Source organism: Brassica napus, chromosome C7, assembly GCF_020379485.1.
Source record: "Brassica napus cultivar Da-Ae chromosome C7, Da-Ae, whole genome shotgun sequence".
In the NCBI taxonomy this organism is placed as follows: Eukaryota; Viridiplantae; Streptophyta; class Magnoliopsida; order Brassicales; family Brassicaceae; genus Brassica; species Brassica napus.
Window position 1 is genome coordinate 38,117,244 of NC_063450.1, and position 15,784 is coordinate 38,133,027.

General features: G+C 34.0%; 4 protein-coding genes across 4 annotated transcripts; all 4 read left to right on the forward strand.

Annotated features, from left to right (window-relative positions):
• The first annotated feature begins 1,129 nt into the window (after window positions 1-1,129).
• On the forward strand, window positions 1,130-2,435 carry LOC106407586 (AP2/ERF and B3 domain-containing transcription factor ARF14). The gene has a single exon (XM_048762787.1). The coding sequence runs from the start codon at window positions 1,298-1,300 to the stop codon at window positions 2,330-2,332; it is 1,035 nt and encodes a 344-aa protein (XP_048618744.1). The 5' UTR covers window positions 1,130-1,297; the 3' UTR covers window positions 2,333-2,435.
• A 316-nt stretch (window positions 2,436-2,751) lies between these two features.
• On the forward strand, window positions 2,752-4,703 carry LOC106409005 (methionine aminopeptidase 1C, chloroplastic/mitochondrial). Its single transcript, XM_013849693.3, has 9 exons — window positions 2,752-2,916; window positions 3,012-3,054; window positions 3,171-3,408; window positions 3,487-3,648; window positions 3,739-3,780; window positions 3,858-4,009; window positions 4,076-4,176; window positions 4,263-4,310; window positions 4,382-4,703. The coding sequence occupies exons 1-9, from the start codon at window positions 2,808-2,810 to the stop codon at window positions 4,525-4,527; spliced, it is 1,041 nt and encodes a 346-aa protein (XP_013705147.2). The 5' UTR covers window positions 2,752-2,807; the 3' UTR covers window positions 4,528-4,703.
• Window positions 4,704-5,565: 862 nt separating this feature from the next.
• Window positions 5,566-7,729, forward strand: LOC125589999 (allene oxide cyclase 2, chloroplastic-like). Its single transcript, XM_048762788.1, has 2 exons — window positions 5,566-7,016; window positions 7,128-7,729. The coding sequence occupies exons 1-2, from the start codon at window positions 6,785-6,787 to the stop codon at window positions 7,652-7,654; spliced, it is 759 nt and encodes a 252-aa protein (XP_048618745.1). The 5' UTR covers window positions 5,566-6,784; the 3' UTR covers window positions 7,655-7,729.
• A 6,988-nt stretch (window positions 7,730-14,717) lies between these two features.
• On the forward strand, window positions 14,718-15,776 carry LOC106409047 (allene oxide cyclase 2, chloroplastic). The gene is made up of 2 exons (XM_013849735.3): window positions 14,718-15,024; window positions 15,143-15,776. The coding sequence occupies exons 1-2, from the start codon at window positions 14,808-14,810 to the stop codon at window positions 15,667-15,669; spliced, it is 744 nt and encodes a 247-aa protein (XP_013705189.2). The 5' UTR covers window positions 14,718-14,807; the 3' UTR covers window positions 15,670-15,776.
• The last annotated feature ends 8 nt before the right edge of the window (window positions 15,777-15,784 follow it).

The following is a 15,784-nucleotide window of genomic DNA, read 5'->3' on the forward strand; positions in this document are numbered from 1 at the left end:
GAGGAGAGGCTCTACAAAACCTTTAATCGCCGAGGGATGAGTGCAATAGAAAAATAAGGCGGAGTTGGAGAAGAGGAGAGGCAGTCACGCTCTAGATCTACCCTTCCGCCTCGCCTCGCCTGCTCTCCAGAGAGGGTTAGAACACCCTAAACCATCTGGTTAGTTCCGACAGAGCAGAGATCCAGAGGAGGATACGGAAGCAGAGGGGACAGAGGAGAGACTGAAGCTTATGAAGCGGATGAAAGGGTGGGAGGTCGACAGTTAAATAGAGCCCGTCGACCGCCGGAAACGGAGAGAGTAAGGCCGCAGCGCTATGTTAAGGATGAGTAGGGGGGGGAGGGAGAGAGACGATTGAGATAAAAAATTATATTTCCTTTCTCTATGATATTTATTCGAAATTAGGATAAATTTGAACATTTTCAAATGTATTCTTCAAAGATAACCATTTTCACAAATATTTTAAATTTGTAATTAAAAATTAAATTAACTCTTATAAATATTAAAAATAATTTATAACATATTTATACAAGTTTATAAACTCAATTCTCACTTTCTAAATACTAAAATACTTAACAATAATCAATAAATCCTAAATCTAATGTTAGAATATTTTTGATTTATTGTATTTTTGAAAAGTGATAGCCAACTTAAGATAGCTTAATTGCCAGGTTGAAAAAAGCAAATCTGACATAGCAAACCTTGGAGATATTTGGTACGTCAAAGTAAATATGGAATGCAAAAATAGCATAGCAATTAAATAGCGAAACAGTTTTTTATTGGCAGCAAAATTATGCTGAATAATTATATAACGCAAAAACAAAAATATTTTTCAAATTAATAGAAGATTATTAAGTTGTGTTTGTGATACATGCATCATCTAGCAAAGCCAGTTTTGGAAATGTGAATTTTGAAAAGCTTGATGTGTTGTATGGTTGGAAAAAATAGTGCCTTATTATTTTATAAAGTTTTTAATTTGCACATATATATATATAACACTTTTTGTTATTTTCTATATCATTTGCAGAACCTTCTTGTGAATTTAAGTTGACCCACAACATATACACACATAAACCCATATTATTACACATTTTTGAAAAAAAAAGAATATTAATACATACATGCACTTGATGTTTTCTTATTTCCCTCATGTCTCTCTATATATACACGTTATATTCACACTCATTCACACATACATTTCAATTTCATACACGTTATCAATCTCTCTCCATTCTCAAATTTCACAATATTCTTGTGGATTCTTACATTTCTTAATCAAATTTTAAAAGAAAGAAAACAAATGGACGCAGCAAGTAGTGTTGACGAGAGCTCAACAAGTACAGATTCGGTTCATACTCCGGCGAAGATTCCTCCGGCGACGGCAAGAAAGTCGTCATCTCCGGCGAGTCTGTATAGAATGGGAAGCGGATCAAGCGTGGTTTTGGATTCTGAGAACGGCGTCGAAGCCGAATCAAGAAAGCTCCCGTCGTCAAGATTCAAAGGCGTCGTTCCTCAGCCAAACGGAAGATGGGGAGCTCAGATTTACGAGAAGCACCAGCGAGTGTGGCTCGGCACTTTCAACGAAGAAGACGAAGCTGCACGTGCTTACGACGTCGCAGCTCACCGTTTCCGCGGCCGTGACGCCGTCACGAATTTCAAGGCTGACACGACGTTAGATAACGGAGACGAAATCGAGTTCTTGAACGCACATTCGAAAGCTGAGATCGTTGACATGTTGAGGAAACACACTTACAGAGAGGAGTTAGAGCAGATGAAACGTAACCTACACGGTAAGGGAAACACGAAGGAGACGGCGTTTGCTGCCGTTAGGATAGCAACGGGGTTTAAAACGGCGGAGACTCTGTTTGAGAAAGCGGTAACGCCAAGTGACGTCGGGAAACTAAACCGTTTAGTGATACCGAAACACCAAGCGGAGAAACATTTTCCGTTACCGTTGTCAGGAGACGTCTCCGTGAGATTGACGCTGTTAAATTTCGAGGACGTTAACGGAAAAGTGTGGAGGTTCCGTTACTCGTATTGGAACAGTAGTCAAAGCTATGTGTTGACTAAAGGTTGGAGCAGGTTCGTTAAAGAGAAGAGATTGTGTGCCGGTGATTTGATCAGTTTTAAAAGATCCAACGGTCAAGATCAGCAGTTGTATATTGGGTGGAAATCGAAATGCGAGTCGGATCAGGATACGGGTCGGGTGGTTGTGAGATTATTCGGCGTTGACATTACTTCTTTGAAGTCTCAAAACGATCTCGTAATGAAGGAAGAAACGGAGATGCTGTCTTTAAGGTGTAATAAAAAGCAACGCCTTGTAACTACAATTTAGCAACTCTTTCTCTTTGGTCTGTTTTTCTGTAATTTCCTGGGAAAAAAACGTTTTTAACTACTTGTTGCCGACATGATTTACTATTGGAACCTTTATTATTTAAGTGGTCACAAAGTTAAAGTTGGCAGAAACTTTTCCAGCAAAAAAGTTTAAACACGTGAAAAACAATTTTGACAAGTATATATGAAACAGAAAATACACAATAATATTATTAATGGATCATTATATTCTTTTTGTATATTTAATTTTATTCTAATATGAATTATATGCGTGGATAGCAATTTTTTGTTCAACTTTCAAATGAATCATAATAGTTCTGAAATGTCTTGACATTTTGATATCAAATCATCTATGTATTTCTGTGTGGGTCTAGCTCGTAATTAAAATGGGCCTTTTTGTTTAAGACCCATTAAAATCGTCTTTTCTAAGTTATAATTTATACCTTTTTGGTTTTTTAGAATGTTCGCCAGCGAAAATGTCGTTCGGAATTTCTCAATCCCATTCTTTATTTAACGGCGGTCAGTTAACGCCGCCGATATACTTCGCCGGAGCTCCGGCCAACTTATCCTCTCTCCTGCTGTCAGGTTTGCCGTTACTGTTGCTCTCCACTTCCGTTGTTTGTTTCAAGAAAATTGAATTATGTGTATTAAGTTTGATGTTTCTTCTTCTTTTGTCGCAGGCAAGAAGAAGAAGAAGTCATCATTCTCTCCTAGAATAAGCAGGTATTCACTATTATTATTATTTGAATGTACGAAAACATTGGTTTATAAACTTACAATAATGATAATAATATATTTTTTCGCTACATTTATATTTCAATTTGATGTGTGTTTTCAAGAATTCAAGAACTTCAAAACACATTACAAGTCAAAAGAAACCCACCTCTAGTATGTGGAAGAGTCTCCCCTCGTCTCCCTGTTCCTGATCACATACCAAAACCTCCATACCTTGAATCTACCGTACCGCCAAAGATATCAAGTGAACATCAGTTTCCTGACTCCAAAGGCATCGTTAAAATGAAAGCAGCGTGCGAGCTCGCTGCTCGTGTGTTAAACTACGCAGGAACTTTAGTTAGAGTAAGTAAAGATCAGCTCTTTTCTTGTGGGTCTCTGGCTAAATGTGAGTCTTTACGTTTTTGATGATGATGCTTGCAGCCATTTGTTACCACAGATGAGATCGACAAAGCAGTGCACAAGATGGTTATTGAGTTTGGTGCTTACCCTTCACCTCTCGGATATGGAGGGTTTCCTAAAAGTGTTTGTACATCAGTGAATGAATGCATGTTTCATGGCGTACCAGACTCTCGTCAGCTACAGGTTTGTAGTGTATGAAACTTGCTTTCGAAAGAATAAATATAATTCTCTCATAGTAGTATATCACCAATCAAACCCTTGTTTTATTTTCAGGATGGAGATATTATAAACATTGATGTCGCAGTCTACTTGGATGTAAGTCTTCATGCTTCTTTTCTTTGGCTAATATTCAATCAAGTTTATACTTGTGTAAGTAGCACTTTTTTAATCAGGGATATCATGGAGATACGTCAAAGACTTTCCTCTGTGGAGATGTCGATGAGAGTCTTATACAACTTGTGAAAGTCACAGAACAATGCTTGGAGAAGGGTATATCGGTTTGCAGAGATGGAGCAAGCTTCAAGGAAATTGGGAAGATCATCAGGTAGTGTAATAGTAGTACTATCCATGTTTCAATACGCAGTTTCAGTAATCTTCCAGTTTTCAACAGTGAGCATGCTGAAAAGCATGGCTATAACATGGAGCGCTTTATAGGGCATGGTGTAGGAACTGTATTACATTCGGAGCCTCTTATATATCTCCATAAAAACTGTAAGTAACACCAAAAGGGCTTCTTCAAGAAGTCTTCTTAACGGTGGAGTTTCACTGAAGAAAATGTATATTTTTTTTTATCGCAGATGATTTTGAAATTGGCTATATGATTGAAGGTCAAACGTTCACGCTTGGTGAGTGATCATTCTCTTATACAACTTGAATGAGTTCATTATATACTCTTTTATAACGTTGAGTCTTGCAGAACCAATTCTCACCATTGGAACCACCGAGTTTGTAACATGGCCGGACAAATGGACAATTTTGACAGCAGATGGTGGTCCGTCTGCACAGTTTGAACATACGATTCTAATCACCGAATCTGGTGCAGAAATTCTTACCACATCATGAACTATTATATACACAATGTTCAAGAACTAAATCATTGACGTTTCATGTCTCTGTGTTAGGAAGTGTAGCATTAGTTAAATTAACCATTCAAGAATCTGTTAGATTGTTTCTTTGGTGTACTACGACTTCATCTTCTAAATCATACGAATCGTAGGCACATTGCGGTTGTTACATCAGTGTCATTGTGCAGAAAAGACCTAGTAGCATTTGTGTTATAAAGTGGAATTTTGTGGTCAATAAATAATAAACTAAATATTTAAAGAACAGGCTATATACATAATCATTGGCTTTGAGAGATGTACCGGAATAAGTACGGTGCGGAGGGGATAAACCATATGTTCCTCATTTGCGTTGTGTTTTTTTTTTGGGTCTCATGTTTTATGAGCTATTTTTGATCCAAAGTATGGCGGTTTAAGTGTAATTTTAAAACGAAATTCTCATTTAGTTAAATTTTTATCAGGTGATGAAAAATATTATTATCATAAGTTCCATTCATATTTTTGTTTTGTTTATTGATGGTACAATTCGTCCAATCCGTTTATTCTGCACTGTTTGATCCGTCCAATCCATTTGTTTCGTATTAACCTAACCACAATTATTCTGACCTATCTATTTGTTTCATTATCCGTCCAAACCTTCCAAAGCGACAAAACCATTCCTAATAAGTAATAAGTAGTTCCCTAAGCTATTTCTCTAAGCATTTAAAATCAAATGTCTTATTTTCTTTACGTCTGGCCCAAGATTGTAGTTAGTAGAGACCGACCATAAGTCATCCAAGTTCCAAAAACAATGGACCAACCATTTCCACGTGCCGACCATGGAAACCAAATGCAAATTCTTCAGTCTGCCCCAATAACGCAAATTCAAATTCACACACACACGTGCCGACCATGGAATCCACTTTATACGCACGTTTAACTTATCACAATAATCACTATTCATCATCACAATATGTATATATATGCACACACCATTTTTTATTTTATTTTTTTTTTGAATTTTTTTTTTTGAATTTTTGTAAAATTTATTCAAAGAAAACTAACTTTTGTACATCAAGTGTGACTGTTTAGATCTTACTGACTCTTACATGAAAACTCAGAAAGATCAAAATGATTGAAAACCATAGCTTACTCCCTTGAAGCAAACCAGCATTGCAACAAAGCTTCGTACTTGTTGTGGCCCGTAGCTGTTACTGTCAGACACCAGTTACGAATTTGCCTGTCAATCATCTTAACTAACAAGGTGGGATTCATAGGCGTGGCCCCATGACGTCGATCATTTCTCTCCCTCCATACCGAATGAACCGAGGCTTGCAGAGTAGTCCGCAACAAAAGTCTGGACTTCATATCCAGTGTTGTGTCCATTGTTAGTTGGAGTAGTGCACCCCATTCCGTAGTGAAGGAAGAACGTAGAAGCCCTTTCATTAAGAGGGACCACACTTCCGCAGAGAACGCACAGTTGAAGAAAATGTGATCACGAGTTTCTATCGCTTGATTGCAGAAGATGCATAGAGGGTTAATGCCACTGTTCCAAGCAGCCATACGATCACCTGTAGTTAGTCTATTGTGAGTAGCTAACCAAGTGCAAAAATCATATTTTGGGATCGCATGTTGAAACCAAATCCCGGAATGCCATTGGACCTCAGGGTGGACTTACCGAATGAGGTTCCAGGTTCTTTTTGTATTGAAAACCTGCCGATGACTGTCTTCACTGTATTGCCATAAGGGGACATCTGCTCTATCTGACATTTTGTGTCTTTGATTCTCCAAAGCCTCCTCAAACAAGTTATAGAGATCAACCCGGTGAGTTCGTTTGCGTCGTGCTATCGCAGACGCTACTGTAGCTGTGGCTCTAATACCCATCTCAATGCATCCCCTTGTTCCCACAAAATCGATCAAACGTCCCATGTCTGTCCAAGTGTCATACCAAAATGATGTTGATAGTCCATTCTGCACATTCATCCGGTGAAAAGCCTTTGCTTTGTCTCTATACTTCAACAATTTTCGCCACATCCAAGATCCCAAAGAAGTGTTATCCTTCACAGTCCAGAAATTTCCAGTCTGAAATATATTGTCCCGGGCCCACTGAACCCATAATGAGGATTGCTGTGAAGTTAGACGCCACACAAGCTTCAAACAGCTGACCAAGTTTACTTCTTTTAGCGGCCTTAAGCCCAATACATTCGTAGAACTCAAACTCACTAAAACATAAACCAAAGCTTTTCAACCAAATCACAACGTCAAGTCTCTTTGATCAAATGGCTTCTTATGCGATGTCTCTCCAATCCATCTCCACGACAACTCTCAACAATCTCTCCTGTAACCACAAATCTCATCGTAACTCTCTTCTCGGTTTCTCTAAACACTTCAAGACTCTTGGGATCTCATCCAACGGTTCGGGTTTCTCCTCTCGTTCAATTTCCACTCCCGAGAACCTCACTCTGTCCCGAGCTTTCTCCCAGAACGGACATATCGAAAATTCCAGACCAAGTAAGTTCATTGATCCTTTCTTTTTGTCTTTTGAGGACATTTCATATATTTTTTATCTCAAATTCACAAATTGTGTTCTCGTTTTTATTTTCTTTGTTCTTGAAAATTCAGGTAGAATTCAAGAACTGAGCGTGTACGAGCTCAACGAACTAGACCGACACAGCCCAAAAATCCTGAAAAACGTCATTAGCCTAACGTTCGGTCTCGGAGATCTCGTCCCGTTCACCAACAAACTCTACACCGGCGACCTCAAGAAGCGCGTGGGAATCACCGCCGGTCTCTGCGTCGTGATCGCACACGTCCCGGAGAAGAAAGGTGACCGGTTCGAAGCCACTTACAGCTTCTACTTCGGCGACTACGGTCACTTGTCCGTACAAGGACCGTACATGACGTACGAAGATTCGTTCCTCGCCATCACCGGTGGCACTGGAATATTCGAAGGTGCTTACGGACAGGTCAAGCTTCAACAGCTTGTGTATCCGACAAAACTGTTCTACACTTTTTACCTCAAGGGTCTTGCTGGTGATTTGCCGGCGGAGCTCACTGGGACTCCGGTTTCTCCATCCAAGGACGTGAAGCCTGCGCCGGAAGCTAAGACATTGGAGCCTAGCGGAGTTATTAGTCACTATACTAATTAAATTCATTATGCTTCTTGTGTCTTAGTGTAATGAAATATTCTTTTTAATAAAGAACTATAGGCAGTTACAAATTCACTCTCATACTCATACTAATCCAATTCAGGTTCTCACTGAACCAACCATTGGTTTAAATCTAAGTGTAGAGTGCCTAGCTATTATAAGATACAACCTATGAATAACAAATTCACTCTTTTGGATGACTAACTTAATCGTTCCTTTAAAATATCAGTTTTTATATTCAATGGTTTGTATATTACATAGGATACCTTTTTCTATAATTATAAGATACAACCTATGAATAAAAAATGCATAAATAAATTAAAGTGTTCTTTTTAATAAAGAACTATAAAAATACTTTAATTTATTTATGCATTTTTTATTCATAGGTTGTATCTTATAATTATAGAAAAAGGTACCCTATGTAATATACAAACCATTGAATATAACAACTGATATTTTAAAGGAACGATTAAGTTAGTCATCCAATTATTGTTGTTTGTTTTTCATTATAGTTATGACTTATGAGTAAGAGATTTACACAATAGCGTTCACAATGTATGTATTCTACTGGAACATGACGTCTGGGCATAGAGCTTCCCTCAAGAATGTGGTCATGCCTCTTTATGTTTCAAATACATGGATGGTTGCCGATTTAAATGTTGGCATCAGATTTCGTCAGTAGTTTTGTAGTTACTTAGAAACTCCTTCAAAGCATACTTGATTTTAAAAGTAAATAATTTGTTTCTTAAAACTTACTGAAACTATATGTACAAATAATATAAAGAACTATAAGGCATAAACTCTAAAATCAAACTACAAAGAGTTTTTCGGATTAAAAAATCCGAAATGTTTCTTCAAATCTTGTGGTGATTGGAATCCTGAATTAAAAAAAAATTCCGATATACCTCTCAATCAGTATTTTATTTTTTCTCTGTCTTCAATATGTGGTGATTGGAATCCTGAATTGAAAAAGTGGATTTATAAGGTGTTGTATTGTAAGGAGATTCAGATACCCATACTATAAAATAATTTGTGTAAATTACCTTCTCCTCATTCAATATGCCAAAACTTCAAAACACATATTTTTTTTTTTTTTTTTTTTGACAGCTTCAAAACACATATATAGTACTACATTACCATTATTAGATTTCCATAAGTCTTGTAAGTCTAGAGCTTTGAACTACATAGGCAACACTTGATTTTAATGAACATGTGAGATTAAAGAATGTTAATACAAAACTATTAATCTTTAGTAGAAAATAATAGAGAACAAAATAATTTGACTTTAATCTTTCACATGGATTTGAATGACTTCACATCAGAAATGAGATATAGGGGTGGGGGAAAAAAACGAACCGATCCAAACCGACCCATCTGAACCCAAACCGATCTAAACCAAACCAAATTAAATGTCTAAACCATTTGGTTCACTATTTTTGCAACCCGAATGGTTTGGTTTGTTTTTAAACCGAACCAAATCAAAAAGCCGAAGTGTTTTTTTATTAGATTAATTAAATATACTAATAATACTAAGGTTTTATATATTTATTTTTTTTAACCTAAGCAATTAAATATAATTTATACATTTTACTTCTAAATGAATAGAATAAATACAACTAAATAAAATAAAAGAATATGAATCTCATACATTAAGATCAAAACCGAAACATTTCCTATGATATTTATATTAGGTTTGAAGATGATAACATAAAATAAACGTATCACATTTTCTATATTTTTATTGTGATATTTGGATTTACATTTAAATATGAAGAAAATAATGATTTAGTGTCAAATGATGATTTTTATGTTTTTATAAATTAGATTTTTGTAACTGAAGTATGATAAAATTAGAAAATCAACACAATTGAATTGAGCAAACGCAAATAAAATCAAATTAAACCGAACTAAACACAAACCAAACCAAACACAAACCAAACGAAACTAAAACCAAACCAAACCAAACTCAAACCAAATTAATATGGGTTCAAATTAAACCGAACTAAACACAAACCAAACCAAACGAAACTAAAACCAAACCAAATTAATATGGGTTGACTTTGGTTTAAGTTTTCTTAGACCCAAATAAACCAAACCAAACCCAACCCAAACCCAACCTGCAATTAAACCCAACCCAGTTTGAGATATATCACAGTCATCGTCAATCTTGATCTCTTAGAGAGTAAGAGTCTTTTTATCTGGAGCGAGTATATGAGTAACTAGGTTAAGACTCGCGCAAGCACATTATATATATATAAATTATTTTATGTATTAAATATTTTTACATATTATGAAATAATAAATATATATTAAATAATTAAAAGTCAGTAACTATTAAATATATAATTAAATTGGTGCAAACATATAAATCAATTTTATTAATCCAAAAAATATTTTTTTTTATATTTGATAGGTTATGTTATTAAATTTAAATGATATTGACATAGATAATATATTTTAGTATATTTTTAATATTAATGTCTATTAAATGATGATTTCTACTCATATAGTTTTTTTGATCATTTGTATCTTTTATATAAAAAAATTTAAATTACTGATAACAAAATTTTCATTGTGGGATTAATAGTTTTAGTAATTTATAATTTTTTTTTTTAAAAAAAGTTGTCAATGATCGTTCAAAACTTTTATCAAAAAAATTGTTCAAAGTTAAATTTGAAACTAAAATATTGTATTTTATATGGTTTATAGTTTAATTTAAAACGATATGTATATTAATCTTAATAATTAATTAAATTAGACTTTTTACTTATATAATTTTTGTAATCATTTGTATTTTGTCATAACAAAAATTTTAAACCATAGATCATAAAATTTGAATGTGAGACTTTTAACAGTTTTAGTAATTTATAGCCGTTTGTAAAAATTCAAAATATAACATATACATAAAAATCTAAATTTTTATTATATGGTTATTATGGTTGTTTAATTTATTTAATAGTTTAAAATTAAACAAATATGATAGAAGATACACTATTTTTTTTATCAAATCTTTATTATTCAAAATCATTAATTCTCATATATACTTTAGTCACATTAGACAATTCCGTAAATTTTATTTAAGGAAATAATAAAGTACATTAATGATGAATTTATTTTTAGTTTATTAAAAAACTTATTATATAATTAGATGAACCAACATATTTCTCTAATGATTCTAAGAATCATTCTAGTGATGACATGTGGCTACAAAAAAGAAGTTGTAATGATTTTCAAATAATATATAGGGGATTGAGTATGTGGGTCTTATGACTCCTCTTATATATAATGTAGGTGTCAAACCAAGAATAATTACAAATATTTAGCTAATTAATACGTGAATATATGATTGTCAATTTCACGAAATTATGATACCAACATAATCAATTTACGCATTAATATTAGCCTTATTTTCTTTTCTTTTTGACATCAAATATTAGCCTTATTTAAGCAAGAGATTTAATTTTAATTGATTCATTTGGCCAAACTTGCTTTTGCATATTTGTAATCTGTGTTATCGATCTTGAATTGCCGTGCAAACAAAGTTTTCCATTAGTAAACTACCATATTTGATTTCTCAATATATATAGAAAATAAAGACTATAATAACTATATGCATTAATCCTATATTGGGGAAAGTTTCAATTTAAACACAATTTAATACTCCAATTACGATTGCAAAGCCAAATTCATATATTTCATTCCAAAACTAAAACTAATTTGGTCACATGAATATATTAAATCCGGTTATGTCTTATACATATATAACAACACATGAAATAATTCTAACGTTGTACGTATAAATAAATTTTGGCTCAATTAATAACCTAATACTAGATTTTGATCCGCGCTCCGAAAGCGGGGATTTTGTTTGGGTTATAAATAAAGTTAGATATGAATTAGTATTTTAGGTATTTTTCGTCTTTCGGCTTTTCGGGTACTATAATTTTTTTTGCTCCTAAATATCTGAACTGAACTAGACTATTACGTACCCAAATTACATGTATTTTAGGGTTATTTGAATTATGGACTCGAACTGACTCGATTCCAAAAGGAACCAAACTGAACCATAACCGGAAATATTTCAAATACCTAATTGGATCCAAATGTCGAGGACTCGAAGAATTCAGATTTAAAAAGAAAAAAAATTGCCGGCCTAAACCGAAAACCAAATGAGTATTCTACGATATTCAGAATGTAAATATATATTAGTTATATTTTAAAATTAGGCCGGTTCAAGTATTACAAACATGACAAACATGTTTCAGATACATTGGTTATTTGGTTATTTCCAGGTTCATATACATCAGAACCGAACATATCCGTATATGGGAGGACCGACTCGAACCCTACCCAAAAACTCAAAACTCTGATACTCTAAAGTACTGACTCGTATCCAAATGGGTACCCGAATGCTCATTCATACACTTAGGCCTGGACGTTTGGGTCTTTGGGTTGGGTTTGGTCCAAAAAATTTCGGGTCTGGGTCCTTCGGATCCTAGATATTTAGATCCAATAGGTATTCGTAAAAAAAATTTCGGTTTGGGTCGGTTCTTCTTGGATTCGGGTCTGTTTTTCTCAGGTCTGGGTTGTTTCTGGTCTATAATTAAAATACATGTACAATACTCTTAATTTTCGGATCCAGATTGAATTCATGTATTTTCAGATCTTAAAAGTACATGATATACCCAAACCTTGTAAAATTTAGTCGAAATTTGTTATATATATTTAAAATTTTACAAAATAACTTAAAATAAACAATTAATAATTAAAATAAGATGTTTTTAAACTCTAGATTTTACATTTTAAGCTTCATATTACTTGAAAATGTTACAAAATAATAACAAAAATTGTTTGTAAAAAGATATTTTAACTAAATCATAAAATAAATATAGAAAATAGAACACAAAAAATCTTAGTTTTGAATATTTATGTTTTTAAGTCAGGTATTAGTTGGTTTTTATCAGGTCGAGTCTATTCGGGTTTTTTTTGGTTCAGGTTCTTTCGGATAGAAATTTTTTTGATCCAATAAATACTTTAAATTTTCGGTTTGATTTCAGATCGAATATTTTCGAATCGGTTCCGGCTCGGATTTTCGGGTCCGGGTAAAATGTCCAAGCCTGTTTGATTTTGATGATACAATAACTTCTTTAAATTTTATACTAAACTGTGGCAAATCTTTAGAAAATTTGTGGTAGTTTGAAGTTTATATGTGGATATTTTGATCTATTTCATTTATAATGAATATGAGACTATATTTCACATATATTTTATGCTTCAGTATCTTGAAAAATAATGAGATCATGCAAGTATATTATTAAAGTTACGTTTTACCAAAGTTGTTAGATATTTGGTAAGATCCAGTAATCTTAGTTTAAATAAAATCCAAATCATATCAAAAGATATCAATTAAATTCAAATATTCAATCATCTGAAAATTATAAGAAATTAATTGATCAATTAGGTAATAGTAGATTTTAAGCTTTATATTAAATTATTGTAGTTAAATGGTCTGTTACGATTTGTTCCATATCATACCAACATGAGCTTTTTTACAGTTCATCCAAATCATCTCTGTTGATCTCAATTTCTTTTTTGAGTTTTTATTTTTTGCTAAATTTTTTTAGAGTTTTATCATCGTTTAGAAAACAAAGTAAACATAGTAATTACTGTATTTTGTGTTATACCAGATCAACCCATATAGTATGATGATAACATGTTGAAAATATGGAATTATAAATCTACTTATATAATGAATCAAAATGTGATAACAATGTGATTATATGTATGCATTTTCTCAACTGTAAATACATTACTTAAGCTGTTAAAATGACGGGTGACATAATAATTTATTGGAGAGCTGATACAATTATTATTTTGTTTCGTGTTTTAGTCGACCAAACCATTTTGTATAATACATTGGCAAATTGACTAAAGTAATCTTAGAGAAATATTTGATCAATTATATGATAACTCAAAAAAGGGAAGGAGTAGAAATCGGCAAATATATGGTATAATGTTATTGACTAACTTATTGTTACTTGTTACAAATATATAAGGTAAGACCAAAAAAATATTTAAGTCTGAAGAAAGAGTCCAAACAACTTTCATAGGTAGATTTTTTAGGACTTCTTCTTTTTTAATAGTATTGATAATACATGACTTACTTCTCTTTCTAATGTGTACTGTATGAGTGCACTCATTAGAATTGTTAGCATGTGATTCATGAGGAGCAAACATGTCATTGAGCGTATAGTAGCAAGATTTTAGGTTCAATTATGTGAGCTAAAACAACTCTGTCATATTGGCTTCGGTTGAAGATTTTAGAAGATGTCTCATGTGGCTAGTAGTAGCAATATTTTAGAAGATGTATCTTTAGTTTTACAGATTAAGTTTTAGGAAATGAGGTTCGACCAACATTATATTTTTAAACTATAGTTTATATAAAATGCTCTAGAATTCTTCTAAATAACATGTAGATGACATACAGAACTGTCACGTAGAATTGTCACATAGGATGATGTTTTTTTTTTAATTTTTATAAAATTAAGGTTATAACTATATAAAAGATCCTCAATTAATGTATAGGGGATATTAAAAGTTGCATTCTTATTTTTTTTTAATTTGTTGACTGTTAAATTCGTCCAATCCGTTTGTTCTTCACTGTTTGATGATCCGTCCAATCTATTTGTTTCATTATCCGTCCAAACCTTCCAAAGAGACAAAACAATTCCTAATAAATAGTTACTTAAGCTATTTCTCTAAGCATTAAATCAAATGTCTTATTTTCTTTACATCTGGCCCAAGAAATGCAGTTAGACTCGTGCAATTCTAAGCTTCACAGATATCACGTTTTTGTATTTTTCTTTATGTAACTCAGGGACCGACCATAAGTCATCCAAATTCCAAAAACTTTGACCAACCATTTCCACGTGCCGACCATGGAAACCAAATCCAAATTCCTCAATATCCCTTTTGGTTAGAGACCCACTTTATACGCACGTTTAACGTCATCACCACAATCAGTATCCATCATCGAAATATGTATATACATATGCACACACCATTGACATTCGTAGAACTCAAACTCACTAAAACATAAACCAAATCACAACGTCTTAAAGTCTCTTTGATCAAAAGGCTTCTTATATATGCGATGTCTCTCCAATCCATCTCCACGACAACTCTCAACAGTCTCTCCTGTAACCACCAATCTCATCGTAACTCTCTTCTCGGTTTCTCTAAACACTTCAAGACTCTTGGGATCTCATCCAACGGTTCGGGTTTCTCCTCTCGTTCAACTTCCACTCCCGAGAACCTCACTCTGTCCCGAGCTCTCTCCCAGAATGGACATATCGAAAACTCCAGACCAAGTAAGTTCATTGATCCTTTCTTTTTGTCTTTTGAGGACATTCATATATTTTTAAGCATGATCTCAAAGTTCACAAATTGAGTTTTCGTTTTTTATTTTCTTTGTTCTTGAAAATTCAGGTAGAATTCAAGAACTGAGCGTGTACGAGCTCAACGAACTAGACCGACACAGCCCAAAAATCCTGAAAAACGCCATTAGCCTAACGTTCGGTCTCGGGGATCTCGTCCCGTTTACCAACAAACTCTACACCGGCGACCTCAAGAAGCGGGTGGGAATCACCGCTGGTCTCTGCGTCGTGATCGCACACGTCCCGGAGAAGAAAGGTGACCGGTTCGAAGCCACTTACAGCTTCTACTTCGGCGACTACGGTCACTTGTCCGTCCAAGGACCGTACCTGACGTACGAAGATTCGTTCCTCGCCATCACCGGTGGCACTGGAATATTCGAAGGTACTTACGGACAGGTCAAGCTTCAACAGCTTGTGTATCCGACAAAACTGTTCTACACTTTTTACCTCAAGGGTCTTGCTGGTGATCTGCCGGCGGAGCTCACCGGAACTCCGGTTCCTCCATCCAAGGACGTGAAGCCTGCGCCCGAATCTAAGGCATTGGAGCCTAGCGGAGTTATTAGTCACTATACTAATTAAATTCATTATGCTTCGTTGTCTTAGTGTAATGAAATATTCTTTTTAATAAAGAACTATAGGAAGTTACAAGAAAAGAAGTTAAAATCTATTGACTTCACTTTTATACTCGTCCAAA

Excerpts from the sequence above, each read along its gene's own strand:
- LOC106407586 (XM_048762787.1), top strand. The coding sequence starts at position 1,298 with ATGGACGCAGCAAGTAGTGTTGACGAGAGCTCAACAAGTACAGATTCG.
- LOC106409005 (XM_013849693.3), top strand. The coding sequence starts at position 2,808 with ATGTCGTTCGGAATTTCTCAATCCCATTCTTTATTTAACGGCGGTCAG. Across the intron at positions 3,649-3,738 it reads CAGACTCTCGTCAGCTACAG|GATGGAGATATTATAAACAT; the intron begins GTTTGTAGTGTA and ends TTTTATTTTCAG. Across the intron at positions 4,010-4,075 it reads GAAATTGGGAAGATCATCAG|TGAGCATGCTGAAAAGCATG; the intron begins GTAGTGTAATAG and ends AGTTTTCAACAG.
- LOC125589999 (XM_048762788.1), top strand. The coding sequence starts at position 6,785 with ATGGCTTCTTATGCGATGTCTCTCCAATCCATCTCCACGACAACTCTC. Across the intron at positions 7,017-7,127 it reads TATCGAAAATTCCAGACCAA|GTAGAATTCAAGAACTGAGC; the intron begins GTAAGTTCATTG and ends TTGAAAATTCAG.
- LOC106409047 (XM_013849735.3), top strand. The coding sequence starts at position 14,808 with ATGTCTCTCCAATCCATCTCCACGACAACTCTCAACAGTCTCTCCTGT. Across the intron at positions 15,025-15,142 it reads TATCGAAAACTCCAGACCAA|GTAGAATTCAAGAACTGAGC; the intron begins GTAAGTTCATTG and ends TTGAAAATTCAG.